The sequence below is a fragment of the Gobius niger genome (assembly GCF_951799975.1).
Source record: "Gobius niger genome assembly, chromosome: 3".
NCBI classification, from domain to species: Eukaryota; Metazoa; Chordata; class Actinopteri; order Gobiiformes; family Gobiidae; genus Gobius; species Gobius niger.
The window spans coordinates 24,620,327-24,645,490 of record NC_136854.1 but is presented as its reverse complement, the minus strand read 5'-3'; the positions used below and the strand labels follow the sequence as shown (position 1 = coordinate 24,645,490).

Below are 25,164 nucleotides of genomic sequence, written 5' to 3'. Positions count from 1 at the left end.
ACACAATAAAACTATACAAAATTATACATCAAAATACTTTTCAATATCCGTTTGGAAAAGCTGACTCTTATGACAGTACAGTGGCAATAGAGCCCCCTACTGGCCAATTTCATAATTGCGATAAAACGTTGCTAAATGCCACTAGCCTATTGCTGGGTTGCAGGTGACATCACAGCATTCTATAGGCCTATACTATTATATAAAGGAAAAACTATATTGTTTTTGAGGTCATTTCTTGTCTTGTACAGAGAGATCTTGGACCCAGTGACTGATATTAAAGATCATTTTTTAAATTCATATATTTTCTTTTTAGCTACGACTTGTGAAAGTGTAATGTTATTAATAGGAAAAACTGGCTCCTGCCCCCCACTGGGTCCGATGACATCACATTCTAGAACCTGCAACCCAGCAATAGCAATTTGATGAAGAAAACAAACTCTGCGCAAATCATTTTCAAGCCTTTCATGCTTTATATACACAATGTACAGATTTACATACAGAGCAAAGTGCTCATTCATAAATTACACCATACAGATTTGTATTGAAACAACAATAATAATAAAAATACTTAAATTTTTTTTACAAGGTTTTGTAATCCTAGTCTGTGTGTCTGAGTCCATCTCAGGGAAGAGCCCCGCTGAAGGTGGTGATGGGCAGGCACAGGAGGGAGCAGAAAGCGGGGTTCAAGGGCTGGATCTGGGCCGAGGGCCTGGGTCTTCTCAGGTTCCAGTCGCTCGAGCTGTCAGTCTTATAGCACACTGATATCTCACATCTGTCACAGTGTCAGGTTTACGTCAGTAATGATACTTCTGTGTCTGGACAAGGAGGATTAATACAAAATACTTGAATTGGGCTTCACCTGGTGACACTCTGCAGGATCTTCTTCTCGTCCTGGTCCAGACACACAGCAAACGTGTTGTCAGTTCCAGTGATCTGCACCTTATCCACCTTCACTTCCATCAGATTCAGCTGCTGTGAAGGAAATACAGACCGTGATAAAACAAATAAAACTGATCGGTCCCACTGCCATAGCTATTTTAAACTGGACTACACAACTTAACGTCATGTCTAATACTTTCCATTTCTGATCAGCAGGTGTTAAGTTATACTACAATCAGAATGCAATTGCCTGACCAAGAAAGAAGTCACTAAAAATCATACAAAACTTTTGGGAATATAAATATCTGAAGCATAATATAGTAAATAGTTACAATGTTTACTCAGGTTTGGGAGCAACATGCCACTCCAGGTCCATGCCTCTACTTCCCAAACCTACTGGCACCTCAGTCACTGGCTGAGGGGTGGTTTCCCGAATCAGATAGACACGATCACTGAGACCGAATCCTCACATGAGTCTATGTTCATTTAGTACGTCATAATCAGTTGTTTTGTTTGTTTTTTGACCTAAACCCCAGTTTCCCAGTAAAAAGAAATATACACAAACAATGTCATCTAAAAATGTGACCATGTACTGTACTATAAGAAGTTACATCTAAGACAAGCAGAGTGCTGATGGCAAAGCTTACCTGGTTATAGCCCTTTTTACTTTTTCCACTTTGTCTCTTTATGACCTCAGTCATGGAGAGTTGCAGATACTCCATCTTTGAGTCTATCAAAGGTCAAAACATCCAGCTGTAGTTTTAGCAGCTCTATAATGTTATAATTATTGTCATTTATAAAAGGCATACCAAGCTCTTCTGGGTTTTTACATGCTTTTGTTAGATTCACTGAGGTACAGACTTTGCACTCTCTTTTCCACTGGCTTCTCCCACTGACAACCACCTAAATGAGCACAGAAAATGCATATGGATGAGTAATGGCGAACCTCTTTCTTATCTTCTCTTTTCTTAGTAAGTATTGCACTTTAGATTTAATCTTACCCTGTTGTAAATCATATCCAACTTTAATGGCACTGCTTCTCTGTCCCCATCGATACCAAACCGTTTACTGGCTGCACCTTTATGGCAAATAGAACAAAAGTTAGTTAGACAGTATGAGGAAAACATGTGATATTCAATAACTGTCTTGAAAACTGCAATAACAAAACCAATATTTTATTAAACCATAGTATGTTAGAATAAAGTTAAACATATATTGTGTCAAAACAATACGTAAAAAGAATACAAAATCATTTGTCATTTTTAGGCTGTGTTAGCCAAAGAATGAGTACACGTCCGTCAGAAGGAAGACCTTGCTGATTTTGCCATATATTGCCATATATGTTGGATAATACACCAATATGTTGTGTTAACAATCATTAGGAGATTTATTATGCAGAACTATTAACAACCAAGAAAAAAAATTAATTGCCTTTCTGGGTCACAAGTAAAAGTCATTCGTTTAATTAAGTGAAACAGTTTATTCCACTGTAAAAGAGGTATTTTTGACCACAAGTGCCAGTATTGGTGACAAGTGAAACTCAAAAACAAGAAGCAGGAATTGAAATAGCAGATGTTGTCCTGCCATTACATTATTATATCGAGCGTTGGCCTCAGAAAGTGATGATGAGCTATATTGCATGGAAAATACTGTGTTATATTTATGGCTGGGCTGTTGCCATGGGTTACATTACCCAGAGCTTTGACGGCTCGTGTTCCAGCAGCGTGACCCAGCTCCAGGGAGTGGACAAATACTTCAGTCCTCTTTTCACCACCAGCTAAGGTCAGCTGTAAGAGAAAAGTTATGATTCAATTACATGTCTTCACCAAGAAAAAAACCTAATTTGTGAACATGTCTACAAACAATGGCAATAAAAACTATTCAGATTCTGATTGTAAAGCAATGATTACTTAGTTATTTGAATTCACTGCCAGAGATCATGTTTTAACAAGTACACATCTGTTACAAGGGGAACTAGTATAAACGTTTGGGAAGAAGATCTTGATCTGTTTCTATTTTATTCCTGTGTTTCTGTGCTGCATGTCCACCGACCAATTGTCTCATGTATGTCACACAACTGCTGCTTAAAGTGAAATATTTTGTAAACATTTCATAAACATAGCCTTGTGTTGACATTAAGTAGGCATAAAATAAAATCATGGTTTGACCGACAATGTAATCTTATTTATTTACAGTCCAGGGGAGGTGGCGAGGAATTCTAGAGGATTGGGACATGGGACTATATCTCTGAAGACAACAGATATTTCCAGAGGAGATCACTGACACCAACCTCTGTCCTCACATTGCGATCTGGCCAAAAGCAACCAGACAAGTGTCGAAGAGGCACATGAGAGGAAAGCGAGGAAAATATCAGCCCATTGTTTTTGAAATCCAGCAGAAGGACGGGAAAGCTTGGAATCTCCTGATTGAAGTAGAGGTTTATTTTAGCGCAATCTCTCTGGTCAGAACTGAGGTCCTCGGAGTGAGAGGTCCTGCTCGAAAGACGCTGATCAGAAACAGCGTTAAGATGGCTTTGGCTGAAGAGGGCTGAGGAAAGGCGTAACCCAGTTGGCAGATAGGAAGGAGCGCAGAAGGGGGAGACGATTGAGGGACGGTGGAAGTAGTTCCGGGATGCCAGTGCTACTGTCGAGCCCCCCTGAGGTGTCGTGGGATAATTGACAATCACCAGTGAAAGGGGGTGCCCACCTGAAGACCAGTGTAGATCTAAACCACCAAGCTGTCTGTTCATTAAACCAGCCACCCACGTACAAGAAAGTGTAATGGATAATCCCTGCCAGGTGAGGGGGCTGCAATGACATTTTGACACAATTACAAACTTTGTACAATTTTACAAGATGTAAAAGTTGTTGTGTTGGTTCTCAAAGACATCATCCTATCAGAAAGCAGAATGAGCCTCACACATAGAGTTGCTGTTGTTCTAGAATGGATAAGACCAGTCTGTAAAGTAAAATAAAAAGGCTGCATTATCGAGCAGCCTCCAGTATTTTAAGCTCTGTGATGGACGTCTGGAGTTTCTTGGCTTTCAAAAAGGGAATGGCATGTTCACATGTAGTGAAACATGTGTCTGTGTTCTCATGCGGCTCATCCCAAGTCCTGTTCTTGTTGTAGTAAGTTTTATAACAACTATTCTACAAGCGTTACCTTTCGTGAACTCTCTGCTTAGCTATTATGTTATTAGAGTGTGTGAGGGTTTTTATTTCGTGCACAATCTTGAAATTTAAGGACACTAACAATTATTTTCTGTTATTTTCTTCTGTCAATCTATTGCAGGTCATTTTAACCCTGGCTAAAAATTAGTTCATACTGACAAATTTAAAAATGTGTAGTGTTCCTGTTCACACAATTAAAAAGATTTACCGGCAGATAGTTGAAATGTTCTTTCCTAATCTATTTGAGATAAACCCACAGCAGCATGTGTAGCAGAGTGTCTAACCTCAGCCTGGTAGAGTTGGATGAGTGTTGGCTTGGCAGCGTATCTGCAGTAGTACAGCACCATGTCGGCCAAAATGGGCAGACGCTGTTCATATGAGCTATCATAGGAGTCCGACTCTGTCTTAGAGGTTTGCTGCAATAAAGACAACACGCACAGATTAGGAAAAAGTTTGATGCATCGTATACGTTTTGGGAGCGAAGTATCACCTGGCAGACCACATTTGAGGGCATGTTAAGGAGACTGAGGGTGTTCCTCTCATACCATGGATCCAGCATTCCCAGGAGATGAGCAATGTCATTTGTGCTGCTGCCTGTTGCCATCAAAGTGGCATCCTGCACCCATCAATTAGAAAACAATTAAAGCATTATGAAGAATACAAAAATACAAAGAGCTCACTCAGAAACCTTAAACACTATGTAATAAGTGTAGCAAACAGTGGGCAAACAGTGGGCAAACAGGCTCGAGCTTCACCCAGACAAAAAGGGGGTGACCCAACTGTGACCAGGCCTTAGCCCAAAGTTCTTAACCTCTTAACCCCCACCTGAACCACATGTATATTTTCTCCGGTTTGGCATTACACAAATATAAAAGCTTCTTGGAAAAAAAAAGCGTCACTACAGCAACGAAAATGAGGATGGAAACACAACAAAAAAGTGGCAAAAGAGTGACCAAAACGTCACAGAAAAGCAATGGGAAAAAAAGGCCACCAAAAAGTGACAAAAACGCTACAAAGCGAAGCCATAAAACAGTGACAAAAATGTGACAGAAAAGCAACAATGATACAAAAATAGTGACTAGAGAGCGACAAAAGGGTGACAAACATGTGAAGAAAACACAACAAAAAAGCAGCAAAAAATATGGTGAAACACGAGAAAAAAGCTACGGGGAAAAAATCATGAAAGAGCAACAAAAACACAACAAAAAACAAAACGGAAAAAACGACAAAGGCAATAAAAGAGCAACAAAAACGTGTCAGGAAAGTAACAATTATACAACAAAAAAGCGACAAAAGAGCGGCAGAAATGTGGCGACAACGTGACAAAAAGGTAGGATCAGTTTTGTAGGCCTTAGCTTTCAAATGAGGCATCAATGAGCAAAAAAAAGTGGCAAAAGAGCAACAATGACATTAAAAAAAGTGACGAGAGAGCAAAAAAACACAACACAAAATGATGAGAAAAAAAAGAAAAAGAAAAAAGGCTACAAAAAAGTGACATAAATGAACCAAAAAAGCAACAAAAAGGCAATTAAAGAGCAACAAAAACCAGAAAAGCAACAATACTACAACAAAAAAGCGACAAAAATGTGGCGACAACGTAATTAAAAAGTTAGGATAAATTTTGTAGGCTTTAGATTTCAAATGAGGCATTACAACGTGCCAGAAAAGCAACAATGATACAAAAAAAGTGACTAGAGAGTGAGAAAAATGGTGACAAACATGTGATGAACACACAACAAAAAAGCGACAAAACTATGGCAAAAACACGACAAAAAACTAAAAAACAATGAAAAAAAGGCCCAAAAACAAGTGACAAAAATGTAGCAATAAAAGAGACAAAAATGTGGCAACAAAATGAAAAAAAAAGTTTTTTAGGCCTTAGCTTTCAAATGAGGCATTACGCTGTTGCTCTCCGGTCGAGAAGCTTTTAGATTTGAGTAAAGCCGAACTGGAGAAAATGCACTCAGTTAAGGCGGGGGTTAAGAGGTTAAATGGGCCTCTGGAACACGGTGTTGTGATGGGGCTGATTTGTGCAATACTGCTACTACTATTAATACTACATGTACTACTTCTACTTCACTGGGTTTTCTAATGCAGGATTCTGCGCCTGCTCTGGACTTACACGACTCGGTGGCGTTCCCTTCTGACTCCCGTTATGGCTCGTGTGTCCTGATAAATCTCTCTTCACCGGCACAAAGTAGAGCTGCAGTTTGAATGCGCGGGTCAGATGAGGACAGGCGCTTTCTCTCCTCCTCAGACTGCTGTAGGCGCGTGCCACTTTCCCCGCCACGTGGTCCGCCCCAAAAACCACCACCCTCAGCGTAGTGTTTTTACTGTCCTCGTCGCTGCTCAAGATGGGCCTCCTCCTAAAACACACGTGTCTTAGCGCCTGGTTCTGCGGATACAGCGGTGCCTCCGGGCTCCTCAGGTGAACTTGCTGAGGTAACGAATTCGACCGCTTCTCTCTCACAACTAAAAGGTCTTTGGATTCTGTATTACCCAAGCTTTTAGCCCTGTACAACATCCGAGGGCTCTTGGGTCGAAAAAGTTTGTAAAAATGCTGGCTTAACCGGGGTTTGCAGACAGATTTGGGGGAACACTTCCCGGCAAGGGGCGACGGACAGATATAATCATCCGGATCGTCACAAAAGTCACTGTCTACTCCGGACAGAAACGACGCAGCGTAGGACTCGGAGGCCACGGATAAAGTGGAGAACATCGAGTCTTTGGAGGTGGTGGACAGAGAGGAGATTGTGGAGAAGGTGGAGGCTCGATAATTTGGTCTGCAGTCGTTAAGGAAGGAAGGTAACTCCGTGCATTGCTGCGAGGCCTCTTTGATTGGTTCGTCCCCCTCTTTGTCTTCCAGGTCGAACGCTGTAATGTCAATTCCATCCACGTCCAGCTCAATCTCGTCTTCCTCATCAGCCTCGCAGTTAGAGGGGATGCTGCAAGTCATGTCATGGTCCAGAAGACTGTTCAGGACATCTGTAATGACCGATAGAGGAAGAGTTATGCGGAGATAAAAAAAATAAAAATAAAAAAAACCTATAAAAGATCAGTCAACATCCTTTTTTTTTATTACCAAAGTTGTCTTTTTCCCAGTGAAACATGTGGCACTTGGCTGTCGGCAGTGGTAACGTCTGCAGCCTTCCTACATGACAAAGAAAACCATGTAAAATATAGCACATCGCTACACAATACTACTCATTGTAAAATGACTTGACAATAATCATAACAACGCCGCCCAAAGAAGCGACTTCCTGTTTCGATCCAGCACGCCAAAATAAAAAAGCACCATCTTATTCATTAGTTCAGCAGTTCATTAGTTCAACTTTCTTTCTGCCTAACTATTAACAGACAAAACACTTAAAATGTGTGTATTTAATTATATTTTTGTAATGTTGCAAGTACCTGCTGAACTAATCAATGAGATGAGCTGTGTGTTTTTATTTTGGCGTGCTGGATCGAAACAGGAAGTCACTTCTTGGGCGGCGTTATGAATTGAAGTTATGCACAGAGTCAATTGTGTAATTCTCTCTTTTAAACATTAGAAATACAGTCCACACCACGCTTAAATAAAGTATTATGTTTACCATCACATTTCTTCCTGTTAAATGCTGGGATCTTCATGTTCTCCTTCAGAGCCTCCAGCCCCAGCTCCACATGAGAGCGACTCTGCACTGGATCCTTCATAATGGCAGCCGTTTCCAAGAGCTCTTTCACTGTTGAGTAGATCTCAGCCACTTCGCTCATAGTTTTATCCTGAAGAATATGTATCATTTATTTACATATTTTTTTCTCTCTTGTTTTGCTGAAATGTTCTGCATAAATGCTACGGGTATGTACCTGTAGTGCTGCATGAATGTTGCGCATGGAGTACTTTGCTCCGAGGGCCGACTGGAAGGCATGTTTGATGAGTGTGATGTAAGTGTCTCGTTGTGAGTGCTGGACACGGCTGAGCTGTTCTGCCACCAAGAGGAAATCTGCAGGAACCTCACCTGGGTTCATCAGCAGGACAGTCCTGTAACATAGGGAGGGTTTACCACTGCTGGGTTGGGGAGATACAGAGGGACTTTCCAACACAGTTTAGTCAGTGAAGTTCAGAGTAAAGTGAAGTGACAAGCTCATCAACTTTAGCTTTTAAAAGTCAGATAGGAAATATGGAGGCGGCTGTAGACTGACAGCCTATTGTTCAAAAAGCAGAAGCATTTACCACAAAAACAATGTAACTCCAATAATGACATGTCATTCATATTCTTCTGCCTTTTTCCGGTATGTGTATCTGTGGCTCATTCCACCATGCAAATGTAATAACATTTACTTACATGGTCTTGGACGTGCTCAGGCCCTGCTCCTCTCTGACAAGTCTCTGAAAAGATATTCCTGTAAAAAGAAAAATAATTGCACATACGGACATTATAATAATGTAATGTGATGTTTTGGTATTTTTTCTGTTTTGTCAAAATCAGACATGTCCTTAAAAATAAACTGTTGTTCTAGGGGTCATGAACAAAATGTAACCATCATGCAGTTCTTCAAATGTCCACAAGAGGGTGAACAATATCACGAGATTGTACCTGGAGCCTTGATTTCCAGCTGTAGTGTGCTGAGGAGGTTTTTACACACACTGCAGTACGGCTCGGGCCAAGTGAGGAACAGTCGGAAAACCTCCATAGCACTTTGGAGCAGATCTGAGTCTGCAGGACAGTGTGGAGTCTGGGAAAACAGCAGCAAAACCTTGATGTAATATTCACTGATGTCCAATTAAGATGCTCAGTGAAAATATACTGCTGATTCTGTGTTTTGTGAAACATTGTGATTTATTATACCCCAAACCATCATTACTCATAAAATGAACTCCCCAAATGTCAGGTTTCATGATTAATTTACAAATTCTTATATACAGCAGTAAAATTGTAGACTTTTTACCTGCAGTAATGTGGAGAAGAACATAATGGCGAGGGGAGCCACCAGTTCATATTGGCACTGCTCCTGAGCCTGCTTACACAAATAAAAGTAGTATGAATGACATTATTCATACATTGACCTGGGATGTTTTTTTAATAGTATGACACTGGCATAAAACTGATAATAAATACAGCTGAATGTGACTGGCCTCTTTGGTTTTCCTGATGATCTGTTGGAGAAGGATGAGGAAGTTCCCTGGATCCCTCTTGACGAGCTCCTCCAGACTCCAGCGGTTCATTGACTGCCCAGCCGCACACATCAGCACTGTCACAGCAAAGACAACTTTACTATGATGAAACATTTTCAGAAACCATCATGGTCATGAATTGTCACTCAGAAGAGGTTTATCTTTACAGCATGATTAGCATCTCTGCTTTGCATGAGACATTACACCACATGAATACAGCAAGTGCCACTTTATTTCCACGCATGCAAATTCACTATCTACAACACAGTACTAGGGTTTTTAGTAAACACTTGTTTTGACAAACTACTCAGTAGTAACTTTTTCACACAATATCAACCTCACACTGTGGTTTGTGCCACCACTTCCTCACAGCTGTGCGTCTATTCACACATTTCCTCCAGCCCCAAACCATAATTCAATGTCAATGCACCACTGTCACAAACACACTCACACGCACGCACACACACACACACACACACACACACACACACACACACACACACACACACACACACACACACACACACACACACACACACACACACACACACACACACACACACACACACACACACACACACACACACACACACACACACACACACACACACACACACACACACACACACACACACACACACACACACACACACACACACAAGCTTCAGGTCTTTGTTTTCAAAGTTTGTTCATATAACAGTAAAAATACATTTACCACATAATTCACAGAAAAAAGAAGCAACTTAAAACAGGGAACAGCAAAAGTCTAAGTTCCAGTGAAGCTCAAACACATTGAAGTCAGTGTTAAACTGTCAGTCAAAGCTATTTTTCTATGCACATGCCTAAAGCACTTACATTGGAAAATTAGTATTACACTTACATTTCAATGCTTTGCACTTGCAGCAACTTGTATATCACATTGCTGATACAAAAATAAAGATACATAACATACAGGGATACATGCATGTAAACATGCCACGTCAGATTGCAACCCACATTCGTACACTCACACTCTCATTCATTCTGGCCTATTGTACATGTTTTTAGTGTTAGGGGAAACCGGAGTACCTGGAGGAAACCTACGCAGACACGGGGAGAACATGCACACACAGAAAGGCCCTGTCACCACAGAACCTGTGACCTTCTAGCTGTGAGGCACGAGCTCTGACCGCTGCACCACCATGATATATAAAGCACACTTAGAATCGACTCAATATTTAGTATTTATCAGTACATGCTTTATAAAACCATCAACACTTTTCAACTGAGAAGGGTTTTAAAAATGTATTGAAACTGAAAACTGATTTTGTGATTGTAGATACTATCGCTACTGTAGTTACTGGAGTTACTGTAGGTACTGTAGGTACTGTAGGTACTGTAGATAAAGCTTACTGTGTTCTGAACTGTGTCAGTGACATGAATGATGAGGTTTGCATGTTAATACAATAGAATACATAGTAATTATACACCTGACCCACCTGACTGCGACATAACACACTTGACTAAATTAAATCAACCAACAGCCATCAGACCGTCGCAGCGTACCTCCTCATAGCCAAAGCAAAGGCAGCCCTGTATATTCCTCTCACCGTTCCAGGGGTGAGCAGCAGTGGGACTCTGCCGCAGCCCGTCCAGACATCTGTCCAGGGCGTGCTGTATCCGGTCCTCGGTGCATGTTGTGTGTAGCATCTTCACCAGCTCAGCCTCTGCAAAAAAAACTATATGTTAAGACTAAAAATACACTCTTCCACAGAGAATTGAATCTTTATTATATGCACACACACCCACTGGACGCTGTGTTTTGCCTGAATGTAAATGATCAGCTAAGTATGAAAATGAAGTGACCATAAGAGGGAAAACAAACAGATCCTTTATTATTTTGACAAACTTCCTGAAATGCCCTTTGTACGACTTACATAAAATGTGCTTTACATAAAGGCAATGTTTATCATTCCGGTATGAACTAATAAAGTTGACCCTGTCTGTTGATGCTAAATGCCCTGTGGTTTTAGTACTCCTTGATCTAACAGCAGCTTTCGATACTGTTGATCATTCTGTTCTTTTGTCTCGCCTGAAGCATCATGTTGGCATTTGTGGTGATGCACTTAGGTGGTTCCAGTCATATCTCAGTGATAGAACATTTTCTGTTATGATTGGTGATCTGTCCTCCTCTGTTGCCTCCTTGTCGTGCGGTGTGCCCCAGGGTTCTATTTTGGGCCCCATGTTGTTTTCTCTCTATATGTTGCCACTGGGGTCAATTATTGCCCAACATAATCTCGCATTTCACTGCTATGCAGATGATCTGCAAATCTATCTGCCCGTTTCATCGAATAGGAGTGACGCTGTCAAATGTCTCATGGACTGCATATCTGACATAAAACTGTGGCTACACCAAAATTTCCTCCATTTAAATGAGGATAAAACCGATTTTATTTTGTTTGGTGACTCAAATTTTTCAGACCTTGGTTTGCTGTCCTCTTATATTAAACCAACGGTCAGAAACCTCGGGGTTGTCTTTGACAACTCACTTCGTTTTGATAAACAGATTGACAGTGTGGTCAGGTCAAGTTTTTATCAGCTGCGTGTTTTAACTAAAGTAAAGCCTTTTTTAAACCGCTCAGACCTGGAGCGAACCATCCACGCTTTTATCAGTTCAAGAATTGACTATTGTAATGCCCTTTATTTTGGAGTTTCCCAGTCCTGTCTTAATCGTCTTCAGTTGGTGCAAAATGCTGCAGCTCGTTTTTTAACAAATACACCCAGACGTCAGCACATCAGCCCAGTCCTTTTTTCGTTGCATTGGCTTCCAGTTTCTTTTAGAGTTGATTTTAAAATCCTTCTTTTTGTTTTTAAAGCCCTCAATGGTCTTGCCCCTTCATACTTGTCTGAACTTTTAACTGTTCGTGACTCTGGCAGATCCTTGAGGTCGTCAAACCAGCTCTTGCTGGAAGTGCCCAGGACCAAGTCCAAGCACTGGGGTGATCGGTCCTTTTCAGTAGCTGGACCCAGACTCTGGAATAAGCTGCCCCCTGATATGCGCACCATCACTGACTTTGGCCTTTTTAAATCCAGGCTCAAGACACATTTATTCAGACTGGCTTTTAACACTATGTAGCACGGCGACACTTTTAGTACATTTTACCTGTTTTATCGTTTGGTTGTATGAATGTTTTTAATGGATTTTATGTGGTTTTATTGTAAAGCACTTTGGTCGCCTTGAGTGTTGTAAAGGGCTCTATAAATAAAAATTGATTGATTGATTGAAAATACAACAAACCTTACCTGTAACAACATATATCAAGAGAAACGTGTTACTTTATATTATCAATCTCCCATTGATCTGTTTTAAAAAGGGGGAAAACAGAAAATGTGGCAGCACCGATTCTTTTCAGGATGATAAATGAAACCCCCAAAAATGACTTAAGATGAGCAGAGATTTTGTCATTAATAAATGATTTGTTTAAACTGCCCTCCTACACTGAGAAGAACCCAGATTGTTTCACTTCTCTTCTGAGCACATCACATCTGCATAATAAGACACTGGGGAGTCCCACTCTTTCAACTTTCTACTTGTGATTTAAACATCTAGAGAATGGGGAAATTATTTAAATGTGATCATTGGAATTTTTATTTTATTATTATTACTACTTATTTTTATGTATAAACAAAAGTTATACATATATAACAAGGGCACATCGTTAACTGAAAACTACAAGCTGCAATACAGACCTGATAAGAAGTAACCCCCAAACCTTTGCCAAGTGCTTTAAGTTATTCATGCATACTTACATAGACTTTAAACCCAGGTCGGAAGCTCATACAATTGTCCCTCCACTTCACTCTTTTTCCTACCTCTGCGTTTGAGCAACAATAACATAGCACAGTAGGTATAAACATAACCTCTATGTATCCTTTTCTCAGAGGAGCTATTGTGTCAAAGGAGTGTCCCCAGTGCCCCCACAGTAATAGAGAATACAGCGTTGTAGACGCTTGGCCTGAGGTGAGAGCTCCAGTCATTGTCCCAGTTATAAAAGAGCTGGAACCCGGCCCAAAGAAAGTGGAAGGAACTAATATTTCAGGGAGTTATGACTTAAATAGGATGTTAAAGTAAAACACGTAAGAGTAATAAAGGGGAAAAGCCTGAAATGAATTGCAAGAATCAAAATATCTGCATGATACATTTGTTTACGTACAGTGGTGTTGCAAAACTGAATATTTCTTTAGCACACTGCTCAACCATATGAGTCAATGTGGTCACTTCCACTAATTCACAAGTAAAGGTTTGTGGAAACAATTTTTGGTTCTGTTGCAATTAGTGGTTGTTGACATTGAAATTTTAAGATAAAAGTAATTTTACCCCCTTTATTACATCATTAAGCACTGTATATTCTTTTTTTGTCAATTGTAAGACTTAAATGATTGTGTGGAGGTGGTAGGTAATACATAACTTAATAATATGCAACCGCTACTGTATCTACAGTGGTAACCATATATTTACATACGCTTCATAAAGACGCATTTGCATCTTTTTCTCACTGTCTGACATGAAACCAGAACTAACTTTTATTTCTTTTCAGGTCAATAAGAATTTAAAATAATGTTTACATTTGTCAAATTCCAGAAGAATGAGAGAGAGAATTTTCTACACGGTTTTATATTACTTTTTACAAAACCAAAAGTTAATACATTTAATTAATATTTGGTAGAATTGCTTTTAAACTGTATATTTTGGGTCAAACGTTTTGGATTTCCTTCCACAAGCTTCTCACAATAGTTGGCAGGAGTTTTGGTCCATTCCTCCAAACAGAACTGTGTAGCTGAGCCACATTTGTAGGCCACCTTGCGTGCACAGGCCTTTTCAGCTCTGCCCATACATTTTCAAGGATCAGGACTTTGTGATGACCACTTCAAAACATTGACTTTGTTTTTCTTAAGCCACTTTGTAACCAGTTTGATAGTTTGCTTTTCGGTCATTATCCATTTGGACCCATCGACACCCAAAGCTTTAACTTCTTGGCTGCTGTCTTGAGATGTTGCTTCAATATTTCCACATAATGTTCTTTCTTTATGATGTCATCTGTTTTGTGAAGTGCACCAGTCCCTGGGCAGCAAAACAACCCCACAGCATGATGCTGCCACCCCTGTATTTCACAGTTGCAAGATTCCCCCTTCATCCTCCAAACGTGATGATGGTCATTATGGCCAAATCATTTTTTTCCCCCATCAAACCACAGGATATGTCTCAAAAAAATTAAAGCCTTTATCCTTTCTTTATTTGTGAACTCCAAACTGGCTTTTAAATGTTTCATTTGGAGTAAGAGCTTCTTCCTGGCAGAGGACCCTCTCAGCCCATGTCGGTACAGGACTGATAATGACAAACTCTTAACAGTTTCAGCATCTTCACCAGGTCTTTTGCATTTGTTCTTGGGTTGATATTCACATTTCAGACCACAGCACGTTCATCTCTGGGACACAGAACCCGCCTTCTTCCTGATCTGTATGATGACTGCACATTTCCATCATTGCTTGAACCAATGAACCTGAACCTTCAAGTGTCTTGAAATTACACCCAAGGGTGCTTCTAAGGTCGTGACATCGTCATCTGGGCTTTCCCAAATTGTTTAAAGGTATAGTAATATTACTGTATGTCAATTTCTGACTTTGAAAAAAGCAACAAAGACATTAAAAAAAGAAAAAAATATATATCTCTCATTCCTCTGATATTTAGCAAATAGAAATAACTTTTAAAATTCTAATTTACCTTAAAAAATAATAATAATAATTTTGGTTTTCTTTCAGACAGAGAGAAAAAAATGTAAATGTGCCTTTTTATGAAGTGTATGTAAACATCTGGTTCACACTGTAAAATAAAACAATAAAAAAAATAAAAAAAAATCTTATATTAGTTTGTTTGTGTGAAGGGTTGGGTGAAAGGTACCAGTGGGGACAATTTAGTTACATAAATGTAATGAAGTTTCACGTCTCCCTAATCCTTTTCGATTTTAAGCTGGTTTGATGAAAACATTTATGCAAAAATTCTAAATAAAGGTTTCAATAAATCAATCAAAAAAGTATTTGTGTCAACATACTAAATCTTTGTTTTGGCAAAAACCTGTAGAGCAATTACAGTTTGCCCCAATGCTATGCGCTCAGTTCAGAACAAAGCCACTAAATGTTTTACTTATATTGTTAAGTTCATTTCCTTTCTACCAGCCAAACTGTTACCATCCCCAAACAGCCCTCCTTATGCATACATTATTAGAAAAGGTTTATTGCCTTAAAATAAAAATAACTGATGAAGGCTGATTACATAAGTAGAGTTAGAGAATAACATCTCAGTGGTTTAATACAGTCTGACATTACTGACAGGTGAAATGATGGCCTTGAGACACCCCGTCAACAATGTCTTTCAAGTCATTTTTGACATGGTTGATGTGTTAAGCTGAAACATATCACATCCTTGACATTGTGTTCCATCATCTGTCTGTTGCAATATGTTGTAGTAAAACATGATGTTGTGGCGGTCTGATCTGCTGTCCACCTGCTACCATTTTTCTTTTCCTCCTACAGTCTGCTTCTGTGTCGCTTCCCACCCACTGATCCCATTACCAAGTGCTTCCTAACAGGATGAGAGCTATCCTGCCCCATGGAGGAAGCAGGTGCCTCTCCATTGTGGCTCTGTGATCGCAGCCTCTCATCTACTCCCATGCACCGGCCTGTTTATGTCTGTGTTTGCGTGGCCACTGTATTTGTTGTTTTTCCAGACCATTCAAATTGATTGAGTCTAATGTTTTTTTTCACTTTGTCTTCCTATTTGGGCCAGTAAAGCACCTACTGTAGGGATGTGACATAGAGTTTCCCTTCTGTGAATGCATTTATATACATAGAGTATATAAAAATAGTTAGCAGAACAAAACCTTTGGACAGAAAGATGTCCAAGTATTATCTATGCCTTTCACTTCCTCATAGAATAGCAGGCATATGATGCAGACACTATAAACAACACTGGCATAAACCTGTGAATAAGCCAATGTTTTGACAACACAAACTTCTTCCAAAAAAGTAAGCAGGCTTTCATACCTGCCAAAATATCCTAAAGCCAAACTGCGTAACATTAAACCTAATAAATAGAATAAAATACCAGCATTTATTTTATTGTATTATATTTTCATTGCCAAACAACAACTAATAGTCCGGGAGCCAGGCCCTCTTCCCAGGCACATTTTTGATACCTTTTCCAAAGTATTATTTTTCATCAGAGTATACAGTGGGGACCTTCGGTTGCAACTCGGACCCAGGACCCCAAAAAACACTTTTATGGGACAGGCTTCAAATGGAACTTTGTGATTCGGTTGTCATACCGTGGTCACATACAGAGTCATAGACTGATCAAATTTAGAAGAAAGTAATATGATGGTGTAAGGCATTAGCAATTTCTGTTTCCAACTATTAAACTATATATCTACAAAAATGCAAAAGAAATGTTATACACATTACAAATACACTTTGAACAGAATTACAAAGTTCCATTTGAAGCCTGTCCCGTAAAAGTGTTTTTTAGGGTCCTAGGACCGAAAGGGGCCGAGTTGCAAACAATGGTCCCCACTGGTAATGACCCTGGTATACTCTAATGAAAAACAATACTTTGGAAAAGGTAGCAGAAATTTGCCTGGAGAGGGGGTCTGGCTCCCGGACTATAAGCCCTGAATTGTCACTTTACTGGGAGCGAGGACGTCTCCACCTCGTCTCCATGGAGATGTTGACTAATGGCAAACAAATATGAGCATTTTTTTTTTTTTGCTGCCAACTGCATGATCCCAATTATTACGCAGTGTGACATTGAAGCCAATATAGCAATAAAAGTTTACGAAAAAGTAGTCAACTAGACTTAGCTTATTCTTGTAATGTCTTTAACATCATACCAAAGAAAACTGAGTGTTATTGTTATTGTTTGATTTGTCCATTTGAGGATCCATTTCTACTTAGATATAATAGATATATATTCTGCATAACCTCTATTTGAAAATATGGAACACAACTGGACGACTGAGGGATTACTCAGAAATTGAGAATAGATCACAAAGAGATCACGAAAGGTGTGCAAAACTCAGCAGCATGCACGCTTGCAAAGATGTGATAAAAACACCTAAGTGTGAAGTGAAAACACCGGCACGAGTGATACCAAAGCCACATAGAAATAAACAGGATGCTGAACTCAGAGTCGCATGAGGAGTAATGGGATAACACCTAATCACCAAAATCTGATGCCTTTGACTTTCACTCTTAGTATATGACACAAACCGTGAACACTGTCTTTTAATGTCACAACAAGTGGTGGTGGCGTATTTGACTTTTGCAAGATATGAACTGTGTCCATGTTGAAACACAACAGTATGATGCACCTACAGTATTTTAACAGATTGAGTAATTAATCATTTCCAAGAAGAGCAGAGGGGCCCTTCCTGTAGTTGCATTTATAGACAGGATACAAGAACAAGGAACCAACTTCACGTCAAAAAGCATTAATATTTGTAAATACTTCTACGGGAACAATTACGGTATGTGAAGTATTCACTGGAGTTGACTGTTAGAGGCCTACAATAACAGCCCACTGTAATCATTGGCACTGTTTTTACTGATGTATTTCAGAACACCAATGACAGCTGCGCATTTAAATAGAGATGCATGGCACAAAGCTTGAGTTTAACTTCCTGTTTGCAAAAAAGGGGGAAAACTATGAATCATATCACACATCAAAAAACAGAAGTGCTAAGAATGTTGTCATATGAGTGTCTCAGTTCACCCTTGTCCAATGTTAGACTTAGCCTATGTCTTTTGAATTTATGTTTGTTGGACTGCCATATTGTGAAATATTCTGAATGAATTTAAATAGAAACATATAAAAATGTAAATATGAGTAGTAGCTATTGATTACATACATTGTTATAACACATTTTGAGTCTTTTTTCATAAACAAAACAAGTTGAGCTGTCACATAATATTGATAATAAGAGTGTAATTATAGTAGAAGCAGTGGTATAGTATGTAATAGCATACTAATAGAAAAAGTGGCCAAACAGTAGTATTTCAGTAGCAGTACAAGTTTGGAGTGGTAGTAGAGAAAACCTAAATATCCTTACGGTATTTATAGAAGCTGTCAGATTATGTTATTCTTCCAACATCTTTTCTCTACATTCTCGTCACATGTGCACAATAGAGCCTGATGCCTTACCTGTGGTTCACAGCGCAGTGTCCATCAACTCTATGAACGTCTTAAGATCCAGAAAAGCATGTCTCCAGCCTGTGCGTTGTTGCTGCCATTCATTTACTGTTCACTCACTCTACAGTTTAGCAGGTTAAGCCACATCCTGGCCATAGTCGAGCTCCGCTGAAGTGAAACTGGTGATTTCAGAAGCTGGATTGATGCATCTCCGTACTCTGCCAACGCACAAACAAGGCAAACAGGAAGTGAATGCAAGTGGTGCATGTGAGCACAATGAGGAAGAGGTGTAGTATGTGCGTGTATGTGCAACAGTGGGGAGTCTGAAGCTGTCAGTGGACATGCGGGCTCACATGTGGATATGGGAAGGGATGTTGTTCAGTAAGAGGAAGTCATCTGTTTGGTTAGTTTGTTTTCAAGCTATTTTGACACTGTGGACTGAAGTACCTTTGTTCAACTTGTTCACTATTTTGCAAAACTGGCAATGGTTACTGTAATGTACAGTGTCACTAAAATGGGTGAAGGAAATCTAGTAATGAATTTCTATATTCAAATTGAAATAAATAAGTAAATATATATTACCTCTTGTTGTTGTTCCCCCGGTTTTGACGCTAACCTTTCAAATGTTCAATGAAACAAAGCCTTGATTGTATCAAAACTATAATTTGCCTATCATTTGCATTTTGAATTCCCCTTTTGAAACAGTTTATTATGAGATAGCCTGTTTTAAGCTCCATGGTAACATAATAATGTGTGTTTGGGGGGGGGGGGATTATTGAAAGAGTATTGAATGGCTAAAACTAAAAATTTACATGGGCAACTGGAGTCTGGTACGGGAACTATTGATTCATACAGGCAAGGCACCTTTATTCATACCGGGCATTTCGTACACTAAGCAACTCACTAAGTATAGATCACTTTAATGTTATAAGTACTTAAGTATTTAATTTAAATGATTAAATAAACGAAAATGAAACTTAGAAAGTTGCATGCTGATACGCTTAGACTATAACAGCCACATGGTGGCACTGTTTACTATCATTACTCGACAGGTGCAGCATGAGCAGTGCTTCAAGACACAACGATACTATTTATTTTACGGTTATCTATTTTGGGCCATTTATATGATACTTAAACCTGTTTGTATTGGGAGGCTACACGTGGACAAGCTGTTTAGGTCTACTGTTAGCTTCTCATAATAAAAATAGTAATAATATATAGGCTAAATATATAAAAAATAATGATGATGATTATGATCAAAACTGGATTTTAAGCTTTCTAGCTTTGCACAAAATCCTAAAAAATAAATAAATAAATAAATAACTCATACACAATCGCATAAATTGACCAGACCAAGTCAAATAGATACCAAAGTCTCCCAACTCAACCTGTTGGAAAGAGCGAGAGATATCGTTGTCTCTCCTCACCTCATCCATCGGGGAAGCAGTCCGAAGGATGCCCTTGTCCCACCCCCTCAGTGCGCGTGCGTCTATCCCATGGATGTATGAGTCTACCCCTGAAGATGAGCGCACTTGCAGTCGAAGCAGCAGAGGCTCTGCCCCACGCCCCCACTCCACTTCCCCGCGCACAAAGAAAAAGAGACTGTGAAGAAGGAGCGGGACACTTGAGCGACTAAAGGGACTTTTACGCACGGAGGAGAAACAGACAAACAGCGGAGCTGAGCTTTAAAGATTAACAACGGCCTTGCCATTTTTGATTCAATTGGTAAATATATTTTAAAAATATAACCCAGTACTGTCTTCATAATTCTTGTGTGAGATTAAAAAAAAAACTTTTCCTTTTTTCCCCCGTACAGACATGATGCTCTGCGTCCTACTCACAGCGTCCCTGTGTTGCCAGGTCGCGCTGTGCGGCTATGGCGGGATGTTCGCAGCTCAGACTTCTCCTCCGGACCCCTGCTACGACGAACACGGCAACCCACGGCGCTGCATCCCTGACTTTGTTAACGCGGCATTTGGTAAAGAGGTCAAAGTGTCCAGCACCTGCGGGAAAACCCCCAGCCGTTATTGTGTGGTCACCTCTGTGGAGAAGGGAGCTGAGAGGACGAGAAACTGCCACACGTGCGACGCTTCTGACCCCAAAAAGTATCATCCTCCCGCTTATCTGACCGACCTGAACAACCCACACAACCTTACGTGCTGGCAGTCCGAGAGCTTCAAGCAGTACCCGCAGAATGTGACTCTCGCGCTGTCACTGGGCAAAAAGTTTGAGGTAACATATGTCAGTCTTCAGTTCTGCTCTCCTCGGCCAGAGTCCATGGTGATTTACAAGTCAATGGACTACGGTAAAACGTGGGTTCCATTTCAGTTTTACTCCACTCAATGCAGGAAAATGTACAATAAACCGAACAGGGCCGCGATAACGAAGCAGAACGAGCAGGAGGCGGTGTGCACGGACTCCCACACGGACATGTACCCACTCACCGGAGGCCTCATCGCCTTTAGCACTCTGGACGGGAGACCCTCTGCGCACGACTTTGACAACTCCCCAGTGTTACAGGACTGGGTCACGGCCACTGACATTAAGGTCATCTTCAGCAGGCTGCACACCTTTGGAGACGAGAATGAGGACGACTCGGAACTGGCCCGGGACTCGTATTATTATGCCGTGTCGGACCTGCAGGTGGGTGGCCGGTGCAAGTGCAATGGACACGCGTCCCGCTGCATCAAGGACCGGGACGGGAACCAAGTGTGCGACTGCAAGCACAACACCGCGGGGCCCGAGTGCGACAGGTGCAAGCCCTTCCACTACGACAGGCCGTGGCAGCGGGCCACAGCCCGGGAGGCCAACGAGTGCGTGGGTAAGTCCAGCTTCAAACTACAATAAAGCAATCAAAGGCGTAAAGTAGGCCAGCCCCCATTTTTCAGCGAGGTACTCTCCGAGAATTAACCAATCATCCGGGAGGTTTCCATTAAATTGGCGCGCAGAGCCAATAGGCTTTATTTGAAATTTACAGGCCTAAATTTACAAGGCTGCATGCTGCAATCATTCTACAAAAATGTTTGCCTCTCAAAGTCTTACTTCTAATTACTGTTTGTGTATTATTAACGTTTATTAAGCAAATCAAAATTGCAGGTTTTCTGTTTTATTTTGTTTTGCGTAATTACAAGGTTTTGTGGAGATGCCACACAACTACACCACACGCCAAGTCCTCAAATCTGTCTTAATTTAAAAAAAAAACGGTTGCAAAGCATAATGAAGCCTTTAACCTCAACACCAGCCCACCTCAAACAGAACCACAAGGCCGGGTAATAATGCCCCAGGAAATTTCCACTTCACCGCTGCAGCAATAAACTAGTGTCAGACAAAACCACTGTGTAAAGGCTCTATCAAATCACACTACATTTGATTTTCTTTCTTTCTTTCTTTCTTTCTTTCTTTCTTTCTTTCTTTCTTTCTTTCTTTCTTTCTTTCTTTCTTTCTTTCTTTCTTTCTTTCTTTCTTTCTTCTTTTCTTTTAACAAAGAACAATTAGAAACAGGTTTTTAAACAGTAAGCTCAATACTGGTTTTACAACACATATATTTGAAATAGTAAAAATAAAAATCTACACAGACACATTTTTTTTTTAAAGTGATACCACAATGATAAATAGAAGTGTAAGGTCTAAATAATGATCTTCCTGTTTTCATTTTAAAGTTCACAATACGTTCGAATGGACATGACTGATTTCCTTGAACGAAAACAGGTGCTGTGATCAAGTAGCCCGCTCATCTCAGCTGCTCTTCAGGGCTTTGTGCCTTAGTGCAAACATGTTTCACCAGCTGCTGACTGATCAAAGACCGGCATGTTACAATGCAGGGATTTTAGATTGTATTTCACCTGTAAGAAGGTATGTACTTGACTAGATAGGATTCAGAAGTTCAGCCAGGTCTATGTTTTGAAGACAAAGCACAAGTACAAATGTTACTACTCTCCACTCAAAGATGGCCTCAGTTTGTGCAGTTGTCATGTTATCCTATTATGAATTTTATTTGCATTTGTAAATAATGTAGCATAAGTACATATTGTAGTACATATGCAGTGTTGTAATAATTATGATTACAAAGCACTATTACAAAAAGTTTCGTAGCACAATTGTTAAATACATTACATCTGCTCAGTCACGCTGTTTTGAAAACTTCTTTCATCTTTGTGTTTCTGGCAAGACACTGAAGTGTTCATGGAGGCTTGGGGAAAACAGGGAAAGAAGGGCCAGCGCAAGATGAGACTAAAAACAATGGTGATGACAGATATGGACAGACAGATCTCACGTGCAGCAAAACAAACTATTTTGAATCTTCATGTTTTTCTTGCTGATACAATGTCAGAAACATTGACAGGTCACGGCTGGTGGAAAGTCTTTGTGTGCCGCTGCTGTAGTTACTCAAAGAGAAGTTTGCTCTCAACACACCGTGGTTTCAGTTTGCAATATTTATATATTTCTTGGTTTCTTGTTGCTACGTTCTGATCAGATCATTCACATATCACTTTGTAGTTGAGCCGTTAGTTTGCTGATTACTTCAGACTTTTTAAGCAGTTCTCCTGAGAGTGTGCGGGGATCCATGTTTTTATTGATGATCGATTATGAAGCGAAAGGCTCCAAATGCTGTTAATTTAATAGTGACTTCAGATGCACTTTCCTGACTTCAGTCAAATATAAAGGCTATTGGACAAATACATTCGTAATGAGAAATGCATTTAAACTGGTTAAAAAAAAGTAGAAGCCTTAATAATTCTAAGAAGCAGTGCAATGTTAGGGTAAAAAGATTTTTAAATGAAATAGTAAAATGTCTGCAAAAAGTAACAATAAAAATGTTTGTGATAAAGAAGAAAAAAACAGGCAACGAAACACAGTCTGACCAAACTAACACGTCAAGTCTGAAACGTTGAATAAATACGTTTGTCTGGGGAGCCTTCTTAGGTTTGCTTTAGAGATTTAGCTTGTTTAAACGGTCTCATTGCCACACTGTCGTCCCCTGAACTTACTATCAGCAGTGTTTATGGCTCATTATGTAAACTGTGCTACAGATGCCGCTCTTAAATCTAATTTGCCAGTTCAAAAGAAGTTCTGCTACGAAGCTGCTTTTCCTCTCTTCTGCTTTAACTCCGACTGACCAACACAAGCTCTACACTTACGACCGCGGGTGTTAACGCCCCAAAACCTTAATGGGATCCCTCAACTTTATTCAGAGCATCAAACTGTGTTTCTAAATGTGCTGAATATTGTATTTGACAGTTTTATTGAGAATGAAATGGTTGGTTCTATTAGATAAGATGTTCAAAATGAATAATATATTGTAGATCATGGGCAAATCAAATGAATGAATGAATCAATTAAACACATTTTGCTCTGTTCTACGGTCACAACCACAGATTGAAGTCCACCAATCACCCCTCTGCCCAACTGTGACCCCTCATCCAATCACAAACTGGCTAACTCACTAAGACATAGGAAAAGTTGAAATTTGTCTAATATATTACTGTCCTGGCGTTATGAAAGAAAATAAATCAAAGGCCCTTTTAACAGATTTTTTGTCGACAAATAATGAAGGACAGAGCGTAGGCCAAACAAATTCCTTTCCAAACTAAATCCTTTCTAACATCCCAGTTCATCACAGAGGTGAGTTTTAAAGCACGTTTCACTCTGGTACTGTCACAGAGCAAACTCGTCTGCTAGTTCACAATGGCCGAAAATACAAGGATAGCACTAATTTTATTTTACTACTAGGAACAAAAATCAGGTATTGGGCTTTTAAAATAATTATGCAAAAATTGAACACATTTGTTTATTGTTTTTCCCAAATACAAGGTGTGTGACAATACGGACGCAAAAATTAAACTCTGAAGCATATTGGGTGAAATGGTTTAAGGGTGTATCAAGATCTTGAAGCTATTAATGTCAGCACTTGGCAAGAGCGCTGCAGAGTTGGAATTTTGGAGCTAGTTGTTTCTTGTCATTTTCGGCTGTTCAGAAGCAATTTATGTTTGACAGAATTCCAGACAATACATGTTGACAGGCTCGTGATGAGTGTAAATGAGTTTATATGAAGGAGGCTATACACAGATTAGAAGTAGAAGAAGTATCGTGCAGATTTAATTACAGAGTAAATGCATGGTTCTGGCGGCGCTCAAAAACATCTGTAAGTGTGTTGTGGCACGTTGTCTGGTTTTCAGGTGGAATGAGATTCGGGGGAAAATTTGGAGTCTTTGAAACTTCTCTGGTCGCGCAGCTTGGGGTGATGGGTCAGAAAGACAAAAATGTAGGCTGAGATTTCACGGCTTAGATCATGGCGTGTGCTGTACAATCGAGTCTCCTTTGGGCGAAGCAAACACTTCTGGTTTGGTTTCATTGCTTTGGCTAGAGTGAGTAATGCAACACAGGCCGTTTCAGTATGCGTCCAGCTCTTTGTCCAGTGTGAGAAGAGAAAGTGTCAGTTGGATCCCTGACCTTGTTCAGGGATATTGCTTCTTAAGTATAGCCATATTGCCTTTCAGTGTTGGCTTCAGGCCTGTGTGCACTTCCTCTCGTCTCCGTCACATCAGCTAGTCAGAACTTTGTAAGGCTGAAAAAAAGATAAATAAAAGTTGAATTGCAATTTTCATATATATATATATATATATATATATATATATATTTTGCAATTATTGCGGAACGATATGACAACAAAAGCTCTGTGTTCAAATACCAACAGTTTTTGCTCTTAACTCTGCCTCGGTCGTGAGTGGGTGACGGGAGGA

General features: G+C 40.0%; 2 protein-coding genes across 3 annotated transcripts in view; one reads left to right on the top strand and one right to left on the bottom strand.

The window, feature by feature from the left end:
• Positions 1–447: 447 nt before the first annotated feature.
• Positions 448–19,927, bottom strand: pik3r5 (phosphoinositide-3-kinase, regulatory subunit 5). 2 transcript variants are annotated; one of them, XM_079554323.1, is made up of 19 exons: positions 19,852–19,927; positions 18,437–18,642; positions 10,794–10,910; positions 9,166–9,281; positions 8,979–9,047; positions 8,627–8,765; positions 8,375–8,432; positions 7,896–8,070; positions 7,643–7,811; positions 7,132–7,200; positions 6,172–7,034; positions 4,540–4,665; positions 4,334–4,465; positions 2,573–2,666; positions 1,881–1,957; positions 1,689–1,782; positions 1,527–1,609; positions 860–972; positions 448–772 (listed from the first exon to the last, which is right to left on the bottom strand). In XM_079554323.1, exons 3-19 carry the CDS (start codon positions 10,891–10,893, stop codon positions 622–624), a joined length of 2,628 nt encoding a protein of 875 aa, XP_079410449.1. In that variant the 5' UTR covers positions 10,894–10,910; positions 18,437–18,642; positions 19,852–19,927; the 3' UTR covers positions 448–621. The 2 variants fall into 2 exon arrangements, with proteins under 2 accessions (XP_079410449.1, XP_079410450.1); XM_079554324.1 differs by lacking the exon at positions 19,852–19,927 and having other exon boundaries at positions 860–969; positions 18,437–18,683.
• A 40-nt stretch (positions 19,928–19,967) lies between these two features.
• ntn1a (netrin 1a) overlaps positions 19,968–25,164 on the top strand; it is a 40,617-nt gene continuing 35,420 nt past the window's right edge. The window contains exons 1-2 of the mRNA XM_079554339.1: positions 19,968–20,149; positions 20,241–21,245. Of these exons, the coding sequence (XP_079410465.1) occupies positions 20,243–21,245 (1,003 nt within the window). The 5' untranslated portion in view covers positions 19,968–20,149; positions 20,241–20,242. The remainder of the gene's footprint in view (positions 20,150–20,240; positions 21,246–25,164) is intronic.